Source organism: Aristolochia californica, unplaced genomic scaffold (genome assembly GCF_029961685.1).
Source record: "Aristolochia californica isolate CCGP_79_NKW_82.1479 unplaced genomic scaffold, dmAriCali1.0.hap1 SCAF_4, whole genome shotgun sequence".
NCBI lineage: Eukaryota > Viridiplantae > Streptophyta > Magnoliopsida > Piperales > Aristolochiaceae > Aristolochia > Aristolochia californica.
In genome coordinates this window covers 46,405,295-46,422,190 of record NW_027182103.1, presented here as the reverse complement: position 1 = coordinate 46,422,190, position 16,896 = coordinate 46,405,295, and the positions used below count along the sequence as shown (strand labels likewise).

The 16,896-nt window shown below is 38.6% G+C and overlaps 1 protein-coding gene across 1 annotated transcript; it reads left to right on the top strand.

Annotated features, from left to right (window-relative positions):
* The first annotated feature begins 975 nt into the window (after positions 1-975).
* On the top strand, positions 976-16,536 carry LOC137961867 (CLIP-associated protein-like). The gene is made up of 22 exons (XM_068808473.1): positions 976-1,003; positions 1,239-1,997; positions 3,663-3,818; positions 3,921-3,983; positions 4,201-4,269; positions 4,427-4,601; positions 5,207-5,368; positions 6,077-6,174; positions 10,033-10,107; positions 10,194-10,262; positions 10,347-10,432; positions 10,521-10,638; positions 11,239-11,337; positions 11,429-11,783; positions 11,895-13,690; positions 13,806-13,907; positions 14,252-14,356; positions 14,460-14,534; positions 14,648-14,716; positions 14,818-14,886; positions 15,068-15,169; positions 16,017-16,536. The coding sequence occupies exons 2-22, from the start codon at positions 1,665-1,667 to the stop codon at positions 16,176-16,178; spliced, it is 4,338 nt and encodes a 1,445-aa protein (XP_068664574.1). The 5' UTR covers positions 976-1,003; positions 1,239-1,664; the 3' UTR covers positions 16,179-16,536.
* Positions 16,537-16,896: the final 360 nt, after the last annotated feature.

Genomic DNA, 16,896 nt, shown 5'->3' with positions numbered 1-16,896 from the left:
TTCTGTTATTGCTCTCTTCTCGATCCCCCAAAGAAACCTCGCCATTCATGAATGTTGGGGAAAAAGACGAAAGTGTTGGCTAACCACTGAAGAATAAGATATCAAGACCACAAGTAGTTTAGCGCTCGAAGCGTCGGCTGCTGCTGCCATGTCGCATTAAATGTACAGCGTCACGATTAGTTTAACAGGACACCTGAGCGGTGAGAACAGACGCCGGTGACGAAAACGAAAGGAATTTACTATAAATAATTGTCTCCCGTACGATTGCGATTAAAGCCCAATGGACCAACCCGTAAGATCATTGGTTTGGTCCAATCGGTCTATTAGATCGACTCAGCTATTTATTGGACAAATCCAATTGAACCAATTTTTTATATATATTATTTTATAAAAATTTTAAATCAATTAGTCTTCCGTTGATACTATAGTTTAACTATTATTTTTATCAAAATTTATTAAACTAGACCGAACTAATTGTCTGGTTCAAGTTCAGTTCAATTGGGTTTGACCCCTCGGTTCGATCCGGTTTTACACCCGTATTTTTCCCTTGTGCGCCTTATTAGCGCCAACACAAACGAGCCGCGCCGTCGGGGCGCCGACCAGAAACATCTGCTTTTAAAATGAGCATAATTTCCGACAACATTTACACGCTTTCGACCGCGAACGATCGACGCAAGCCGCTACAGATATGGGGTATGGTTTCATTCCAAAGTAACCCGCGTCGGCTACATTTTCTCCGTCTCTTCAGCTGTGTTTGAAAATTTGCAAATAATGAGTGTAACGAGAATCCATTAATGCGACACCCTGTTCTCTAACAGCGACCCTGCGACAAGGACGGAGCAACAAATTCCTGCGGAAAATCTGCCCTTCTCATCTAATTTACTCAATTGACACTGGCCCGAAGGGCTTCTTCCCATTTGGCCATTTCTCTTAAATTGGTCGTCACAGTGAAGCGATTAAATTATCCACTAACAGCGTTGTGCCAACGTCGCCAAAAGTAGACGTAAGGCGATCGAATTAGAAAACATATTTTTTAAGAAATTTGTTTGTTTTTTGTTGCATCTTTGCGAGTTTATGATGGATTTAATTGTAAATGTTATATGCTGATTATTTGCTTCAACGGCAAGCCAGATCCCGAACCAAAAAACAAAAAGGAGTGTTTTGTTTCTTTAATGAGTTTCTGATATCCATGGGACGGCGTCTCTGTAATTTCACGATTTGATGCTACACTGCTGCAGTGCTTGCACAAGTGGTGTTTATACTATTGTCGGACGGATCTACCGGCGGGCGTGAAGGCTTCCCATCTGTTGGCGCTCTTTTCGTAGATTATTCTCAAATCGGAGGTAATTTACGGATTGGGACGGATCTCGCTTTGCAGTAATGATTACGAAGGCAGTCGTGGAAGAGGAATCAAGGGTCTTCTCTCCGTGAGAAATCAGTGGCATGGTCTCGTATATTTTTGGAAAATTAGTGGTAATTTGTTCGACTACCCTCCTGCAGATATATCTTCCCCTCCGTCGATCTAGCCCATCTTTTTCCTTCCCTCGCTCTACTGCCGCCACTTTCTCTCTCTCGCTCTCTGCAACAGATCCAAACCGAGTGAACTGCAGTTACTTGACATTAGATCAGAAACCCTAGAGTCTAAGACGTGATCGCCTCCGACAATGGAGGAGGCATTGGAAATGGCGCGCGCTAAGGACACGAAGGAGCGGATGGCAGGGGTTGAACGCCTGCACCAGCTTCTTGAAGCTACTAGGAAGAGTCTATCGTCGGCGGAGACCACTTCGCTGGTCGATTGTTGCTTAGATCTTCTCAGAGACAACAATTTTAGGGTTTCTCAAGGGGCGTTGCAGGCGCTTGCGTCCGCGGCTGTGCTTTCCGGTGAGCATTTGAAACTGCATTTCAACGCTCTTGTGCCGGCAGTTGTTGAGAGGCTGGGGGATGGAAAACAGCCGGTGCGGGATGCAGCTCGTAGGTTGCTGCTTACGCTCATGGAGGTTGGGCTTTCTGAAGATCCTAGTCTCGTTGCTTGTTCTGTTGGCGTTTACTTAGGATTTAAAATCCTTCTGCATTAGGATCTGATTGTTCTGTTTCGTGGTTCATTTCCGAAGTCTTTTGTTGATTGATTTTAGCGACTGGGAACTAGGACTGTCTGCAATATGCGACTATAGAGAAACCGTCAGCTATTTCGATCCGTGTAACGTAGTTGATTAATCATCTGCAGTATGCATTTTTTCTCCTCGTGTACTTGTATGGATTTTGATGAAAACATTGCTGCTTATCATCATAGATTTGGCATTTTTATTGGTTTTTTTATTTAAAATGGTTTCGACTTTTTATTCACTACTTTTCAAACTTTCTAACATGTACCGAATCTTTAATGAAAGCGGTTGGTCAGGTTCTGATATAACGTATTCAATTAAAGTGTATGGAATATGCCATACGATCATGTCCCAATCTGGCCATATTTTTCTGCTAATTCTAAAACTTGAATCTACTTTGACGAGTTTATGTATCAGATATATTAGTTTATTTTTACAATCCGGTATTTTCTTGATAAATGCTTCTGTCATCTGCATGGAGAGTAAATTTGTCACTCATCCTGATTCGAGTTAGATGTACAAGCCCCTTGGGTAGTTTTAGAAATCAGGACTCTTTTCATAAATGTTGCACCTGCTGGCGAACTGATTCAGAATAATTTTTGCTAGTTACAGGTTAAATGTGTGAAACATTTGTAATACTGTTCTATGATAACACTTTCTGGCAATTGCTCTGCCTGATGACTGAGTAGATTGACTGTGGTGAATGAAAGGTGGGAGAGTTGATAAATGGTCTCCCTCTTGACACCCGCTCTGTACCTTGTGATAAATGGTGGAGCATGAGATGATCCGATGCTGAATGATCAAACTTCCATTTTTCTTGACGGGGAGTTAGATTTTAGATTAATTGTGTTTTTGTGTTACTGTAAAAAATGAGACATGAGCATCAACATTGAGTTTAGAGGGCGTAGTTTTCTTTACTTTCTGATTGAATTAGATTATGACCTTTGTGACTTGCCAATTAGTTTTTTTTTTTTTTTTCCAAAATTGGTAGTGTAAGGTTCTAGTTTTGTCTTTCTCTTCAGAGTTCTTCTACTATGATCATTAGGCCACATTCAGGAATTTTTCTGTTTGTGAGGGGATGTGGTCATTGTTCCAAGCCAGATTAATGCACAGTTGCTTTTACCATCAATCTGAAGTGCATGTTAAAATGGAATCCTTTTTTTTCCATTGTTGTTTCCTGACTATTGACTTTAAGCCTTAACCAATGTGGATTCTTCTCCTTCATACAACAACTCTCTCTCTCAGACAACTAGCTTGTGATGTGAAACATATGTACAGATCGGGACTAGTGGACTTTTTTTTCACTTACCAATGCTCCCCCTGTTGTCCAGGCCTAAATTGACTGCTTGGCTCAACAGATAAAAACATAGACGCAGCAGTACAAAACAAACATAGAGGTCACATAAAGCACAAACATGGGCTTGGGTTGACATTGTTTTTCCATTCATGGCAACTCACACTCTCAGATAACTAGTGTGAGATGTGAAGCCCATGTAAAACTATAGATTGCTGGACTTTTTATTTTTATTTTTTTTATAACTATAAACACTTTTGAATCAGGTTTCTTCACCAACAATTATTGTCGAAAGAGCTGGAAGTTATGCATGGACTCATAAGAGCTGGAGAGTCCGTGAAGAGTTTGCCCGAACTGTCACATCAGCATTTGGTCTGTTTGCATCTACGGAGTTGACTCTTCAGCGAGTGCTTCTTCCTCCCGTATGTCTAACTGCACGGACTGGTCTTGGGGGAAGTCCTTTATCCTGGCTTTTCATTTCCCTGGCCTTCTCTTTTAATTTTGTTTGTCTTGTTCATTGTCAGGTTCTGCAGTTGTTGAATGACTCAAATCATGGAGTCAGGGAAGCTGCTGTCTTGTGCATTGAGGTATTTATAACTGCTCTGCTTCTAGCACATTCGACAACTTTCCTTCTGGAGTTGAAAAGTGTAAAATATGTCATCAAGGCAGAATTGACGAAGAATTTTACTTTGAATATTGAGATACGAAATTTGAGTGAAATACCCCTTGTCTCCACTTCAAAGATTTTATATTTTTCTAAGACCTCTTATTCAGTGAGATCGATCTTTCATTGTCTGTTGCCAGGAAATGTATACACAAGTTGGTTCTCAATTCCGTGATGAACTGCAGCGTCATCATCTTCCTTCCTCTTTGGTTTGTACTCCCACATGCTGAATGTACTTCTGTTGATTCTTTTTTTTTTTTCATGAACAAAATCTTAACATGAATCAACATAAAGTTATCTGTCAATTTTTTAAACTTTTTGAATGCTTAGATTTCTCTGGATTTTGGATGGTTGCTCGACTTGCAGTTGAAAGAAATAAATTTGAGGTTAGAGAAGATTGAACCAAGGGCTCGCTCTTCTGATCGTCTTGCAAGTAATTTTGGCCATACAGAAATGAAATCTACTACAATGTCATCTTATAATCATAAAAGAAATAGTCCCAAGTCTGTGAGCTCTGCACGTGAAACTTCTCTTTCTGGAGGTTAGTGATACAACTGTTGCTCAGGCAATATGGTTCTTGGTAGTAGTTTTGTATCAATGTCTGCATAGTCACGTTATGAAACTCATTCTAAAAAAAATTATGATTTATGATTCTGGCACCTAAGACATTTCAAAAAAAATTCTGGCACCTAAAATTATTTTTTTAGAATAAATGATTTTTTTAGACTGGCAAAATGAAATTATCTTTAAATAAATAAAATATGGATTATCAGCAAGCTCTTGTTTTTTTTATGCATGGGGAGGTGAAATATTGTCATTTTCAACTTGTTTGACCTTAGCTTCCTGTAAAATGCGTGAGGGTTGTAGCCGAAGTTTAATCTTCACTTCCTGGACAAAAAGATATATTGCTTCTACATTCACTTCAGAATGTGGGTTGCTTGTGCTACATACATTTCTTATAAAACTGAATTTGCATCTCTCTCTGCAATGGTGTTGTGAAATTGGGGAACCTGATCTTTGTGTTTTTTTCTTTCTACGTGAACAAATTCATCAAATTTTAATTTCTTTGTTTCCTTTCTATTATTTCCCTTTTTCATTATTATCATGTGATGGAGCTGATGGTGTATATCTTGTTTGTAAATGTAGGTGAAAGTGATGTTACAGAAAAACCTGTTGACCCTGTTAAAGTGTACTCTGAGAAGGAATTGATTCGGGAGATTGAAAAGATTGGGGCGACTCTTGTACCAGCAAAAGATTGGTCAGTTAGGATCGCAGCCATGCAAAGAGTTGAGGGCCTCGTGTTTGGAGGTTTGAATTGACTATATGCTCTTGTAAAGTAGACCTAAATGAATCATCTTCTACTTTTCTGTTGTCTTTGAAATGTTATTTTTTATGTAAGTTGTAAAATAACTGAGTGATTCCATTTCAATTGTGTTTGTTAGAGTGTGACAGCATGGTTTTACATAATGAGTAAAGTCAACATTGTTATAAAAAAATTTATGTTTCTTAAATAACATCCATAGGTTGCACTGTTCAAGATTTTTATTAGGTTGTCAGTATCCTGTTTTATTGCTAAATTAGAAAGGTTGTCTGAAAGAACAGCTTCAGCTGGCATGGTTGGAACTATTTCAACTTGATACCAGCTCTATAAAATTGTCCAATGTTTGGAATTTTAATTTTGACTCTTGTATATTGTACTTTTCTTTTTTTGTTTTTTTATTACTGTACTTGTATACTTTTTTTAAGAAGGTACAGAAACTGTCTTGTAGCCTTGAGACAGTTTCAGTTGTTTGTTTGGTGTGATGCTTAATGGAAGATCTTTTAACTTGATATAGTCTCATCTTTAAAAAAAAAAAAAATCCAAAATTAGGCATGCTGTTGCAGACTTTAAAGTGGGATCAAAGATAATGAATGGTTTTTTTACATTAATTAGATTATACTTCACTTATTTTTTCCTGAATCTCTATCTGTTTTTCTGCTTGAGAACATTGTCTGATAATTATGATTTCTTATCAGGTGCTACCAATTATCCATCATTTCCAACCCTGCTAAAGCAACTTATTCCTTCTTTAAGCTCTCAGCTGTCAGATCGTCGTTCAAGCATAGTAAAACAGGTTAGTATTGGGAATGATTTATTGTAATCTTCCTACCATTCTTGAAAACTTTTATTTAAGCATCTTTGTTAGGTTTGGAAGATGAAAAACATATCTTCAAATTCTACATAAACTGGTTATTATTATTATTTTTTTTCCTGTGTTGGATGGTAGTGACTTTATTAAGAAGAAGAAAATGTATAAGGGACCGCCCATCCCACTGGAAGAGAAAACTGAGGTGGCCAAGTATGACAATAAGAAAAAAAAAATTTGAGACTGAAGACTGATATCAGTAGCTGGCTATTTTGATTTATTTAACTATTTATTTTTAAACATTGAGAAGGGATTATTTCTAAGATCAGGCATTTCCAAAAAGTTGGCAAATCACTGTTGAAGATTGGATTGGCTGCTGTTCCTCTGAGCCTTTGCAGGACGTAACAGAAGAACATTTTATACCTCTTCTAGTTCTATGTGCAGTGTCATTAAGAACATTCTTCATTCAATTTTCACTTGGGCACCATCTTGAAGGCTCTACTACATCTACCAAGTTTTTTCGTATGTGGAGGCAGCTAAGTGCCAATTGCAGAGAGCAACCTTTACCCCCTGATTCGTCTTGGAAGCCCCTCCCCCTACAAAACTTGCTGTGGATTATGGAGATTTGCTCATCTTTGACCTCATATGGCAGTATGTCTTCTGCTTGTGTATTCTGACCTTTTTGGAATTTGTGACTTGTCTGAAGGAGAATCCCTATCACTCCTTAATGCGATTAGACAGTTTGCTCAAGCTTTTTCAGGTCTGTTAATCATTGGAGAGATTCAGGAACATGATGATTTGGATGGCCAAAAAAGCCCTTCCTCCTTCGTGTCAATTCTATATTTTTTATGAGCTCTTTGACTTATCCTCTAATTGTAGGATTGAGTGTGAGCATGTCCCCAGATCAGCTAATAATTTAGCAGATTCTCTAGCAAGAGAGGGGGCTCTTTGTCAGTTGATGTTCCCTTGTAATTTAGGGTTTCCCTTGTATCATCTATTATTATAATGCTTTCACTAATAAAATAAAATCACCATTCGCCCCCCCAAAAAAAAGAAAAAATCCAAGATCCACTAGCCAAGGCAGATGTTTCTCACCTTCAAGTTGTTTTAGGCAATGCCTCCCCACTTGAGTTCTCTTCCTCTTTTGTTGAGGATTAAGTTCTCTGTCCCTCTAGTGCCAGATTCTTTATTTTTTAATGAAATGTTTGTTACCATTTAAAAAAAGAGAGACTAAGGTCATGCTTAATGTCTTTATTTTCCTTAAGTAACTGCTGAAGAAGCCATGAAGGATAATTAATCTTTTTTTTACCAACCAGTATCTACTTCTGACTATCATTCAAGCTGCCCTAGAGCTTGTTGTTTACAATTTTGATTCTTCAATGATGAGCTTTGAGATGCATTAAAAGCCAGTCACCATTTCAAAAAAAAGAGAAGAACTTTGAGCTTTAGTTGCAGGAAGTCAGATTTTTTAGGATCAATTAATGAAATTTGTTATTGGGTGTCCCTTTAAACAATAAATTGTTTCTCTTTCAGATCAATTCCATTGATGTTTGTCTGGTAGAGTTGCTATTGAGCTTCAAATTATTTGGGGAGTAGCTTGAAGTGTCTTTCCTTCCACCTGATTGGTTGCATGGTCATGTGTGAACCCAGCTATTCAGGTGGGCCTTCTCCAGTACTCAAGGTGGTATATCAAATGAGAAATGTCCCAGTTTGTCTGCACCTCAAAAGAACTGGAAAAACCTGTCTGAACTTAACAAAACTATGGACTACTAATTGTATGAAAATATTAATTTGATAATGGCTAGATCAGATTTATCAAGTTGAGAAAGCGGTTTGTGTCCCTAATGCTAGTGATTGAAATCTGGAACGAAGGTCATCTATTGATTTATTTATGCTCAATCAAGATACTAAGTAGGGAGGGAGGCCAGCTTTGAGAGTTATGAGATTATTGTTGCTGAGTCTCCTTCAGTGACCACAGGGCCTGAGAAATTCTGAGAGAAGTGATACAGCCCTGAAAGGAGGCCAGCTAGCCATGCATCCAGGGAGTCACATGAACCTGCTGGTCCTGGAATGAGATGACTGATCCCTTAGGGTTTCTGATTATACGTCCAACTCTAGTAGGACCTAGGTTGCCAAAGGAGCTGCTATCAAAGTTTAGCTTCTGGTGAGAATTGTGTGAAGAGTGATTTCTGAAAGTAATAATAGTTTTCCAGTGCTTATGAATGATTGAGCTGGGGAATAGAGGCCTACATGTGATTACACTTGCCCATTACATAATGTTGCGAATAGTCCATGGAATGGCTTGCTGATTGGAATGTTCTTTCCAGATACCTAGAAAATATTTCTGGGATATTTCATAAAACATTGAGAAAGGGATTTAATTAAGAATTGAAAAATAATTGGAACTTACAGAGAAGAAACTTGTAAAGGAAAGTAAAGAATAGAGAAGATAAAGACTAAAGAATAACAAACAAACATATTAGAAGGAAGAATAACAAACTCAAAATAAAGAGTAAAAAGAAATAATTCTATCGTAAGAGGTAGTGGAAGATCTGAAGGATGTGAGTTCAGGAGATTGTTCATGGTTAAAGGTGTGTATGAATCCTCCATGTTGTCATAAATTAGAAAGAAGCTCTGGGGTTTTTTAAATTATATAATTTATTATTTTTGGGTCAAGGAGAGGTTTCTTGTACAGACTCAACCGGTGTTTCAGTGAGGAGCTATTAAGTTTGATTGATCTTTGCTATGAATATCTCTTTTTGTAAGCTTTACCTTGAATAAACTTGATTTTGATGTATAAATAGGTGCAAACAGGTAAGAATTGGGGTGGATTTTTGAAATACGTCTCTGCCCCACTAACCCGTTTGTGCAAAAATCCGTCACGGGGTTGAAAATCCAATCTTGTTGCCTTTTCCAAACTCTTCCAACCCCATGTCGACATTTTCTCTGGATCCTTGCTATGACCCATGAGCCATTCCTCAAAACCTGTTTTTTTTTCCCCTGAACACTTTTTAAAATAAAACTGTCTTTTTTTTTTTATAAAGAAGTATTTATATTAACAAGAGAAATTACAAAAGAAGAGGGAGCAGATCCTTGACAACAAGTGATTGTAGGGTAGTTCCCTGCTTGGTAAGCACATCTGTTACCGAATTTGCGGATCTTGGAATGTGAGACCAAATGTAAGATAAAATTGAGGTAATTTCTAGAATTTCCCGAAAGATATCCCAATGGCGCCACGGGGGAGGGGATGCACACTCACACCATCCAATGACCACCTTCGAGTTCCCTTCAATGTGAAGGGGACTGCTGCACTTGTCTCTGAAAACAGGAAGCCCGTTGAGGAGGCCATGGAGCTTAGCTAACGTAGAATCAGATATGCCTAAAGGGCCGGCATATGAGAAAAGCTGATTACCAGAAGGATCAAAGTAAAGTAAAGTAAAGTAAAGTAAAACTATCTTTGTTTTGTTATTCTGGTCTTTTCATTAAAAGGTGAGGGTATAAATGATTTTTTTAAAATTAAAACTTCATGTCTCTTCTAAAAAGTTCAGGGGCTACATGGTAATAAGATCTGCTGGTTTGAGTTTGGGAAAACCCCATCCCTTTCTTAACCAAACCTGTCCCCGCATTATGGGATGAGGGTGGGAGTGATACATAAATTGCATTCTTTTAGTCAAACCCATAAATAACAGTCTTAGTGAACTGATTCAATTTCATTCATGAATTTGGTTTTTGAATTTGGTGCACTTCTTTGGATTGACCTAAATTGCTCATGGTCTCCAGTTTCCTTGATTATGAATTGAGTGTAGTTCCTTGGTATTGCTGACACAATACTCTTTCTCCCTTTAGGCTTGCCATTTGTTGAGTTTATTATCAAAGGAACTTCTTGGAGACTTTGAAGCATTTGCAGAGATGTTTATTCCGGTAAGATGATTGTTTTCTTTTTTTATGTTGTCCAATCTGGCTAGTTTCTTTGGACTTCTTATTTTTCTTTCAGTTAACTATTTCAGGTGCTTTTCAAGTTGGTTGTGATAACCGTTCTTGTAATTGCAGAATCTGCTGATAACTGCATAAAAACGGTATGCATCATGGCCACTTTAGCATATGAGTTAATTAGTTGTACTTTTTTATACATGTACCTTGAATGTCCTATTATCCTCCAGATGCTGCGTAACTGCAAAGTTGCCCGTGTACTTCCTCGTATTGCGGAGAGTGCAAAAAATGATCGTAGTGCCGCACTTCGTGCTAGGTATGCCTGTTTCTTATGCTAAAAATATAGCTGAGTAGCTTGGTTGAATTAAGCCTTTACCTCACATAGCTTTTCTTTTTCATCACAGATGTTGTGAATATGCCCTTTTGATACTAGAATACTGGGCTGATGCACCTGAGATACAGCGGTCAGCTGATTTATATGAAGATTTTATAAGATGCTGTGTTGCAGATGCAATGAGTGAGGTATAGCTTTCTCTGGTCTGCTTACTAGGATTACCTGGAGGTTCTGAAATGCCAGGTTTATATCTTGTTTTTGTGATTTGCCTGCGCAGCTCTACTGTCTTAGATGTTGTTGACAGTGGCAGAAATGCCAGTATAGTCATACTTTTCTTGAACCAAAGGCCATTATGACTGCTTACGTCATTGTAAGATCTCCCTAAGTCCAGCATCTTCGTCTTTGCCATCAGTTCACCTAGCATATAGCCTTTATATGGACTGCAATCCCAAAGTGAAATAGCATGCACCATTGCTCACATTCAGATTAGACATTTATTCTACAACTGTTGCTTGGATTCTCTCATTTCAATTGGTTCTCATCGATTAATTTACTTATTTTAAATAAGTATGTACTGATGCTTTTCTTGTAAAGGTATTTGTTTTCTTTTTTCGTTTTGTAATTGCTGATGTCCAAGCCTCTGTTTCTTTGCAACTGTAACTCACAGGAAAGATGTACCCACACTTTTTCTTAGCATAAACATGTGGCAGTGAAGTTATTCTTTGGTTAGACATATCATACTTTGTCTTTGTATGTGGGCAATATATTCTAACTGCTCAAGAGAACAGGTACGTTCAACTGCAAGAACTTGCTACCGTATGTTCACAAAGACATGGCCAGAACGTTCAAAGCGCCTATTTTTGACTTTCGATCCTGTCATACAGAGGGTATTTTTCTTTTTTCGTTTCCCCCGTATTTTGGACAGATTTTATCTTCATGCCTTCTGGGTTTATTTTCGTTTCCCCCATCATTGAACAGTTAATAAATGAAGAAGACGGTGGTATTCACCGAAGATATGCTTCTCCTTCCCTCCGCGAGAGGGGTGTGCAACAATCCCGTAGTCAAGCACCCAATTCAAATATACATGGATATGGCACTTCTGCTATTGTTGCAATGGACAGGAGCTCCACTCTACCCTCGGGGGCTTCTGTCTCATCTGGTAATATGCTTCTTTCACAGTCAAAGCAAGTCAGTAAAGGTTCAGAAAGAAGCCTCGAAAGTGTTCTGCATGCCAGCAAACAGAAAGTTACAGCTATTGAAAGCATGTTAAGAGGTCTAAACATGTCTGACAAGCTCAACATCTCTGCGGCTCGCTCCAGTAGTTTGGATCTAGGTATTTATTGGATCCGAAATTGAGTTTAATTTTTCTATTTCAAAAGATAATTTCATGTATTTGGGTCATTTTCAGGACAGCTAAAAATTTCTTTTATTGCCCCTAGTGCAGGAGTTGACCCTCCATCAGCTCGTGACCCCCCTTTTCCTCCAGCTGTTCCCGCTATGGAGCATCTCACATTGCAGACTACAATTCTATCTGATTCTACTACTGCTAAGAGTAGCTCTCGCATAAACGGAGTTTCAACTACATCTGATTTCAGCACTTCTCATATCCAATCCTCCAAAGATCATGGTAAATTATCTTATCTTGGTAGTTTGACTACTGAGCCCACGTCAGCCTTTACATTATCTCATACGGCCAAACGGTCCATGGAAAGACTACAAGATGAAAACATGGAAATTAGGTTGGCAAGACGGTTTCCCAATATGCTCATGGATAGGCAATACATGGACACCCCATATAAGGATGCAACATATAGAGATTCTCAAAGCAACCACATACCAAATTTCCAAAGGCCACTTTTGAGGAAAAATGCAACTGGAAGGTCTACTGCCACTAGGAATAGTTTTGATGATAATCAATTCTTTGTTGGTGAAATTCCTGGCTATGCTGATGGTCCTGCTTCCCTCAGTGATGCTGTGACTGAGGGATTAAGTTCAACTTCTGATTGGTCTGCTCGGGTTTCTGCATTTAACTACCTCCGAAATTTGCTTCAACTAGGGCCAAAAGGTGTTCAAGAAGTTATTCAGAGTTTTGAAAAGGTCATGAAACTTTTTTTCCAACATTTGGATGATCCTCATCACAAGGTTGCTCAGGCTGCTCTTTCAAGTCTTGCTGAGTTGATTCCAGCTTGTAGGAAGCCTTTTGAAAGTTATCTGGAGAGGATTTTGCCCCATGTTTTCTCTAGGCTAATTGATCCTAAGGAGTTGGTGAGGCAGCCAAGTGCGGCAACCTTGGAAATTGTTAGTAAGACATATGGTGTTGATTCTCTTCTTGCTGCTTTACTCCGTTCATTGGACGAACAAAGGTCACCAAAAGCTAAACTAGCTGTCATTGAATTTTCTATCAATTCTTTTAACAAACATGCCATGACCTCAGATGGTGCTGCTAACTATGGCTTGTTGAACTTGTGGCTTTCGAAGTTAACACCTTTGGTCCATGATAAAAACACCAAATTGAAAGAAGCAGGCATCACATGCATCATATCAGTTTACTCTCATTTTGACTCGGTGGCTGTCTTAAATTTTATTCTTAGTTTATCTGTTGAAGAACAAAATTCTCTCAGACGAGCATTGAAGCAGAAAACCCCTCGTATAGAAGTGGATCTTATGAACTTTCTGCAAAACAAGAAAGAACGCCAACGTTCAAAATCCTTTTATGACCAATCAGATGTTGTTGGGACCTCTTCTGAAGAAGGATATGTGGGAACATCCAAGAAAAATAACTTCCTAGGAAGATATTCAGCTGGATCTATGGACAGCGATGGTGGTAGGAAGTGGAATTCTATGCAAGAATCAGCCCATATTAGCGGTTCAATTGGTCAGATGGCATCTGATGAGACTCAGGAAAACTCATATCCGAGTTTTGATATTGGATCTATGTCTGAGGTCATTGGTTCCAAAAGTAAAGATTCAAAATACAACATGAGCAGCATGGCAGATAATGTGGGTCCTTGGACTGGCCTTCCTGAACATGTGGATCAGGGAATAGAAATAGAAAGTACTCTATCAACACCACGTCTGAAAGTAAATGGCTTGGTGCACTCTGATGGGCAAGGAACCAATGGATTGAAGATCAGCAATGATGACTATGCAAATATGGAAACCATACATGAGAAACTTTCTGCAATCAAAACTAGTTCTATGCCTGACTCTGGACTGAGCATTCCTCATCTTCTTCTCCAGGTAGTTAGTGTGAAGAATTGGGTGGTCTTTTGGGGTATCATATAGAAGCATTCATCAATTATTTGGCCATCTTAATATGTGACAGACCTATGTTATTTCCTATATTTGTTTCTAGATTTGCAACAGCAGTGATGAGAACTCAACAAGTAATAAACGTGGAGCTCTTCAGCAACTGGTTGGGGCATCTGTGGTTAATGATGATTCTGTGTGGGCCAAGGTGTGTTTGTATTCATGGAGTTCGATGCATTTACTATCTTATGCTTTCACTATCTAATGTATCCTATATTTGCTCAGCTCTATTAATAAAAGGCATATTACCGCTTTCAAAAAAAAAAAAAATCTTTCATATGCACTAGGGACAAATGTTTTCATTTACTTTCAACGGTGTGACAATGTCACAATATTATTTTACAGTTAGGAGCAGTAAGTCTCCTGATATGAACCTGTAGTAGGTTTATGCTATTTTTTTGTTTGACGAGTCACAATAAATGGTGAATTGTCAGAAGGGGAACTGTTCTATTCATATTTTTTGCTAATTGTATTTTGTATCTTTTTTGGCAGTACTTCAATCAAATTCTAACTGCTGTCCTTGAGGTATTGGACGATCCAGAGCCTTCCACTAGGGAGCTTGCATTGTCATTGATACTTGAAATGCTTAGTAATCAGGTGAGTGAATCATTGCTCTATTCATAAAATCTCTTCCTCTAGTTTGAAGTGGTCATTGGATTTTTTGTTTGGTGAAACCCCTTAACATTCATCTCCCTCTCAGAAAGAGGCTATGGAAGATTCTGTTGAGATTGTTTTTGAAAAATTGCTCCATTCTAGCAAGGATACAGTCGCCAAGGTATTGATGTTTCAACGGCTGATGAAAGCTGTTTGAACTTTTGAGCTTTCTTGTTCAATGATATTTATTTTTCTTGTATCCAATTCTCACTATTTTTCAAAAAAATTCTGTAGGTTTCAAATGAAGCAGACCTCTGCCTGACTGTTGTATTGTCTCAGTATGATCCTTATAGATGTCTTACTGTAAGATACTCGCTTCCTTTTGTTTACACTTTCTGTTATCCAAGTAATTGTCAAGCTACTGAGGAAGTTGTTGAAATCTTGTGTTCTCGCTGATTTTACAGGTCATAGTGCCTTTATTGGTCAGCGAAGATGAGAAAACCCTTGTAACTTGCATAAATTCTTTGACAAAGGTATTCCATCTGGAAATTTTTCATTATTAGGTTTATAGTGCTCCATACAAGTAGAGAGCCCTGATATGTCTACCAAATACTGCTTTTAACGTTTTTTATATTGGCTTTACTGCTTTAATAAAAAAAATGGTGTTAACTGTCCAGTTTTGAGTGGTGTTGATGGATTTATTTGTGTTATCAGCTGGTGGGCTGCCTTTCTCAAGAGGAGCTTATGGCTCAGCTGCCTTCATTTCTGCCTGCTCTTTTTGATGCATTTGGCAATCAGAGTGCTGATGTCCGCAAGGTGAGAAGTTATCGTTTTCGATATTTGCTAGTGTGCGCTTCACATAAATAGAGTTTTTTTTTTTTTTAATGGTAAAAAATAGAACCTTGTAGAGTAGTTTATTTTGCAATATAAGGATGCTACCATTTAAAACACGATTTTCTGTCCCAACGTGTATAATCTTTTCCATGCATGAAGTGAACAGAGTTTCTGGGTATTTGTTAAACACCTAGCCAATATTATCTAAAAGACCGGCCTGTTAGGAACGGAAGGCATTGGTACTTGACCCCAGGACCATAACAGTACACTCCGCCCTCCCAAGCCGACGACCTTAACACAACAACGGGGACCGGGTCAGGAACCTATACTCCCTTACGGCACCCCGCCAAGGGAGTACGGTCTACCTGCGCATGCGGGGACTCGAAGTCCGGATGTAGCGCCTGCTCTGATACCAAATGTTAAGCACTTAGCCAATATTACCCAAAAGATCGGTCTGTTAGGAGCTGAAGGCATAGGTACTTAACCCCAGGACCATAACAACATTATATTGCATTGTGAGTGAGAACCCTGCGATGATGTGAATTAAAGCCTATTTTAATTGCAGTACCTAATTCAATGTTCGAGGGTAAATTATCAGAACACCCACAAAGAAGTTCTAGGCATCCCCCCTACTAGAGACCCTTTTTTGTTTGTGCCTTTGACCTGTTGGCTTTTTTGTTCTCTTCCTTCATTGTGTTTGTTGATGTTTTTCTTAATTTGTTTCCCCACACAGTGGTTTTACCACAGATGCACCAAAATTTCAGATTAGCAGGCTTAGGTCATCGTACCTCTTGACTTACTGGGGATAATGTCTTTTGCTGTGATGCAGACTGTCGTCTTCTGTTTGGTGGATATCTATATCATGCTTGGTAAAGCTTTTCTGCCATACTTAGAGGGGCTTAACAGCACACAGTTGCGGCTGGTAACTATATATGCAAACCGGATATCTCAAGCAAGGTCCGGTACTGCAATTGATGCTAACCATGTTTAGGTAATTGTGTTTTTTCTTTTGTTCAATCTGCTGTTCATTTTGTATAGTGTGTGAAATGCGGTTTTGAATTGGTTTGGATTTGGGTGGGTGATTTTTTGGTGTAGAGAACAAAATTGTGAAAATTTAATTATTCCCATTGAGTGAGAAACGAGGGCTGCTGTCCCCGTTGCTTGTAATAAAAATAATGTTTCTCTCCGACGTGCAATCCCATTTCTCGAATATAATAAAGGGAACCGATGCTGGGAGGGATGAGAGGGTTTTGGCTTTTGGCCTTGACGTGGCCGGTCCCGGGGTTGCGTCACTCGACACTGAATGAAGAAACACGTCGAGGAATGGAAGCGAGCAGCGTCGATAATGGAACGGGAATTATAGGAAATGCATTTGATTCGATGGCCCTAGTGAGGCAACAAATAAATTGTAAGGAAGCGAAACTCTCGTAAAAGTCAAAAGATTGCTACCCTGTCGATTAATTAATGGCATAAATATGATTGTTGAAAAACTGTGCTTCAACAAATCATAAGCCCCTTAATCCTGTCTACGAGTTAATAGATGGAAGTAAAAAAAGCTAGTTTCATAGCAGTTCTGAAGATGGGACAAAAAGGGTATTAGAAATGATCTTGCTGATTCTGGATATCTGAACATCCGTGAAACCCAAAAATTAACTAATATTCGATAATATTTCGATTAAGATTATTATCAAATTCTGAAAACCTGATAA

Bases quoted from the DNA above. Each gene is read 5' to 3' on its own strand.
- LOC137961867 (XM_068808473.1), top strand. From the start codon at position 1,665: ATGGAGGAGGCATTGGAAATGGCGCGCGCTAAGGACACGAAGGAGCGG. The intron at 3,984-4,200 runs GTATTTATAACT...GTCTGTTGCCAG, and splicing joins CTGCTGTCTTGTGCATTGAG to GAAATGTATACACAAGTTGG. The intron at 4,602-5,206 runs GTTAGTGATACA...TTGTAAATGTAG, and splicing joins TGAAACTTCTCTTTCTGGAG to GTGAAAGTGATGTTACAGAA.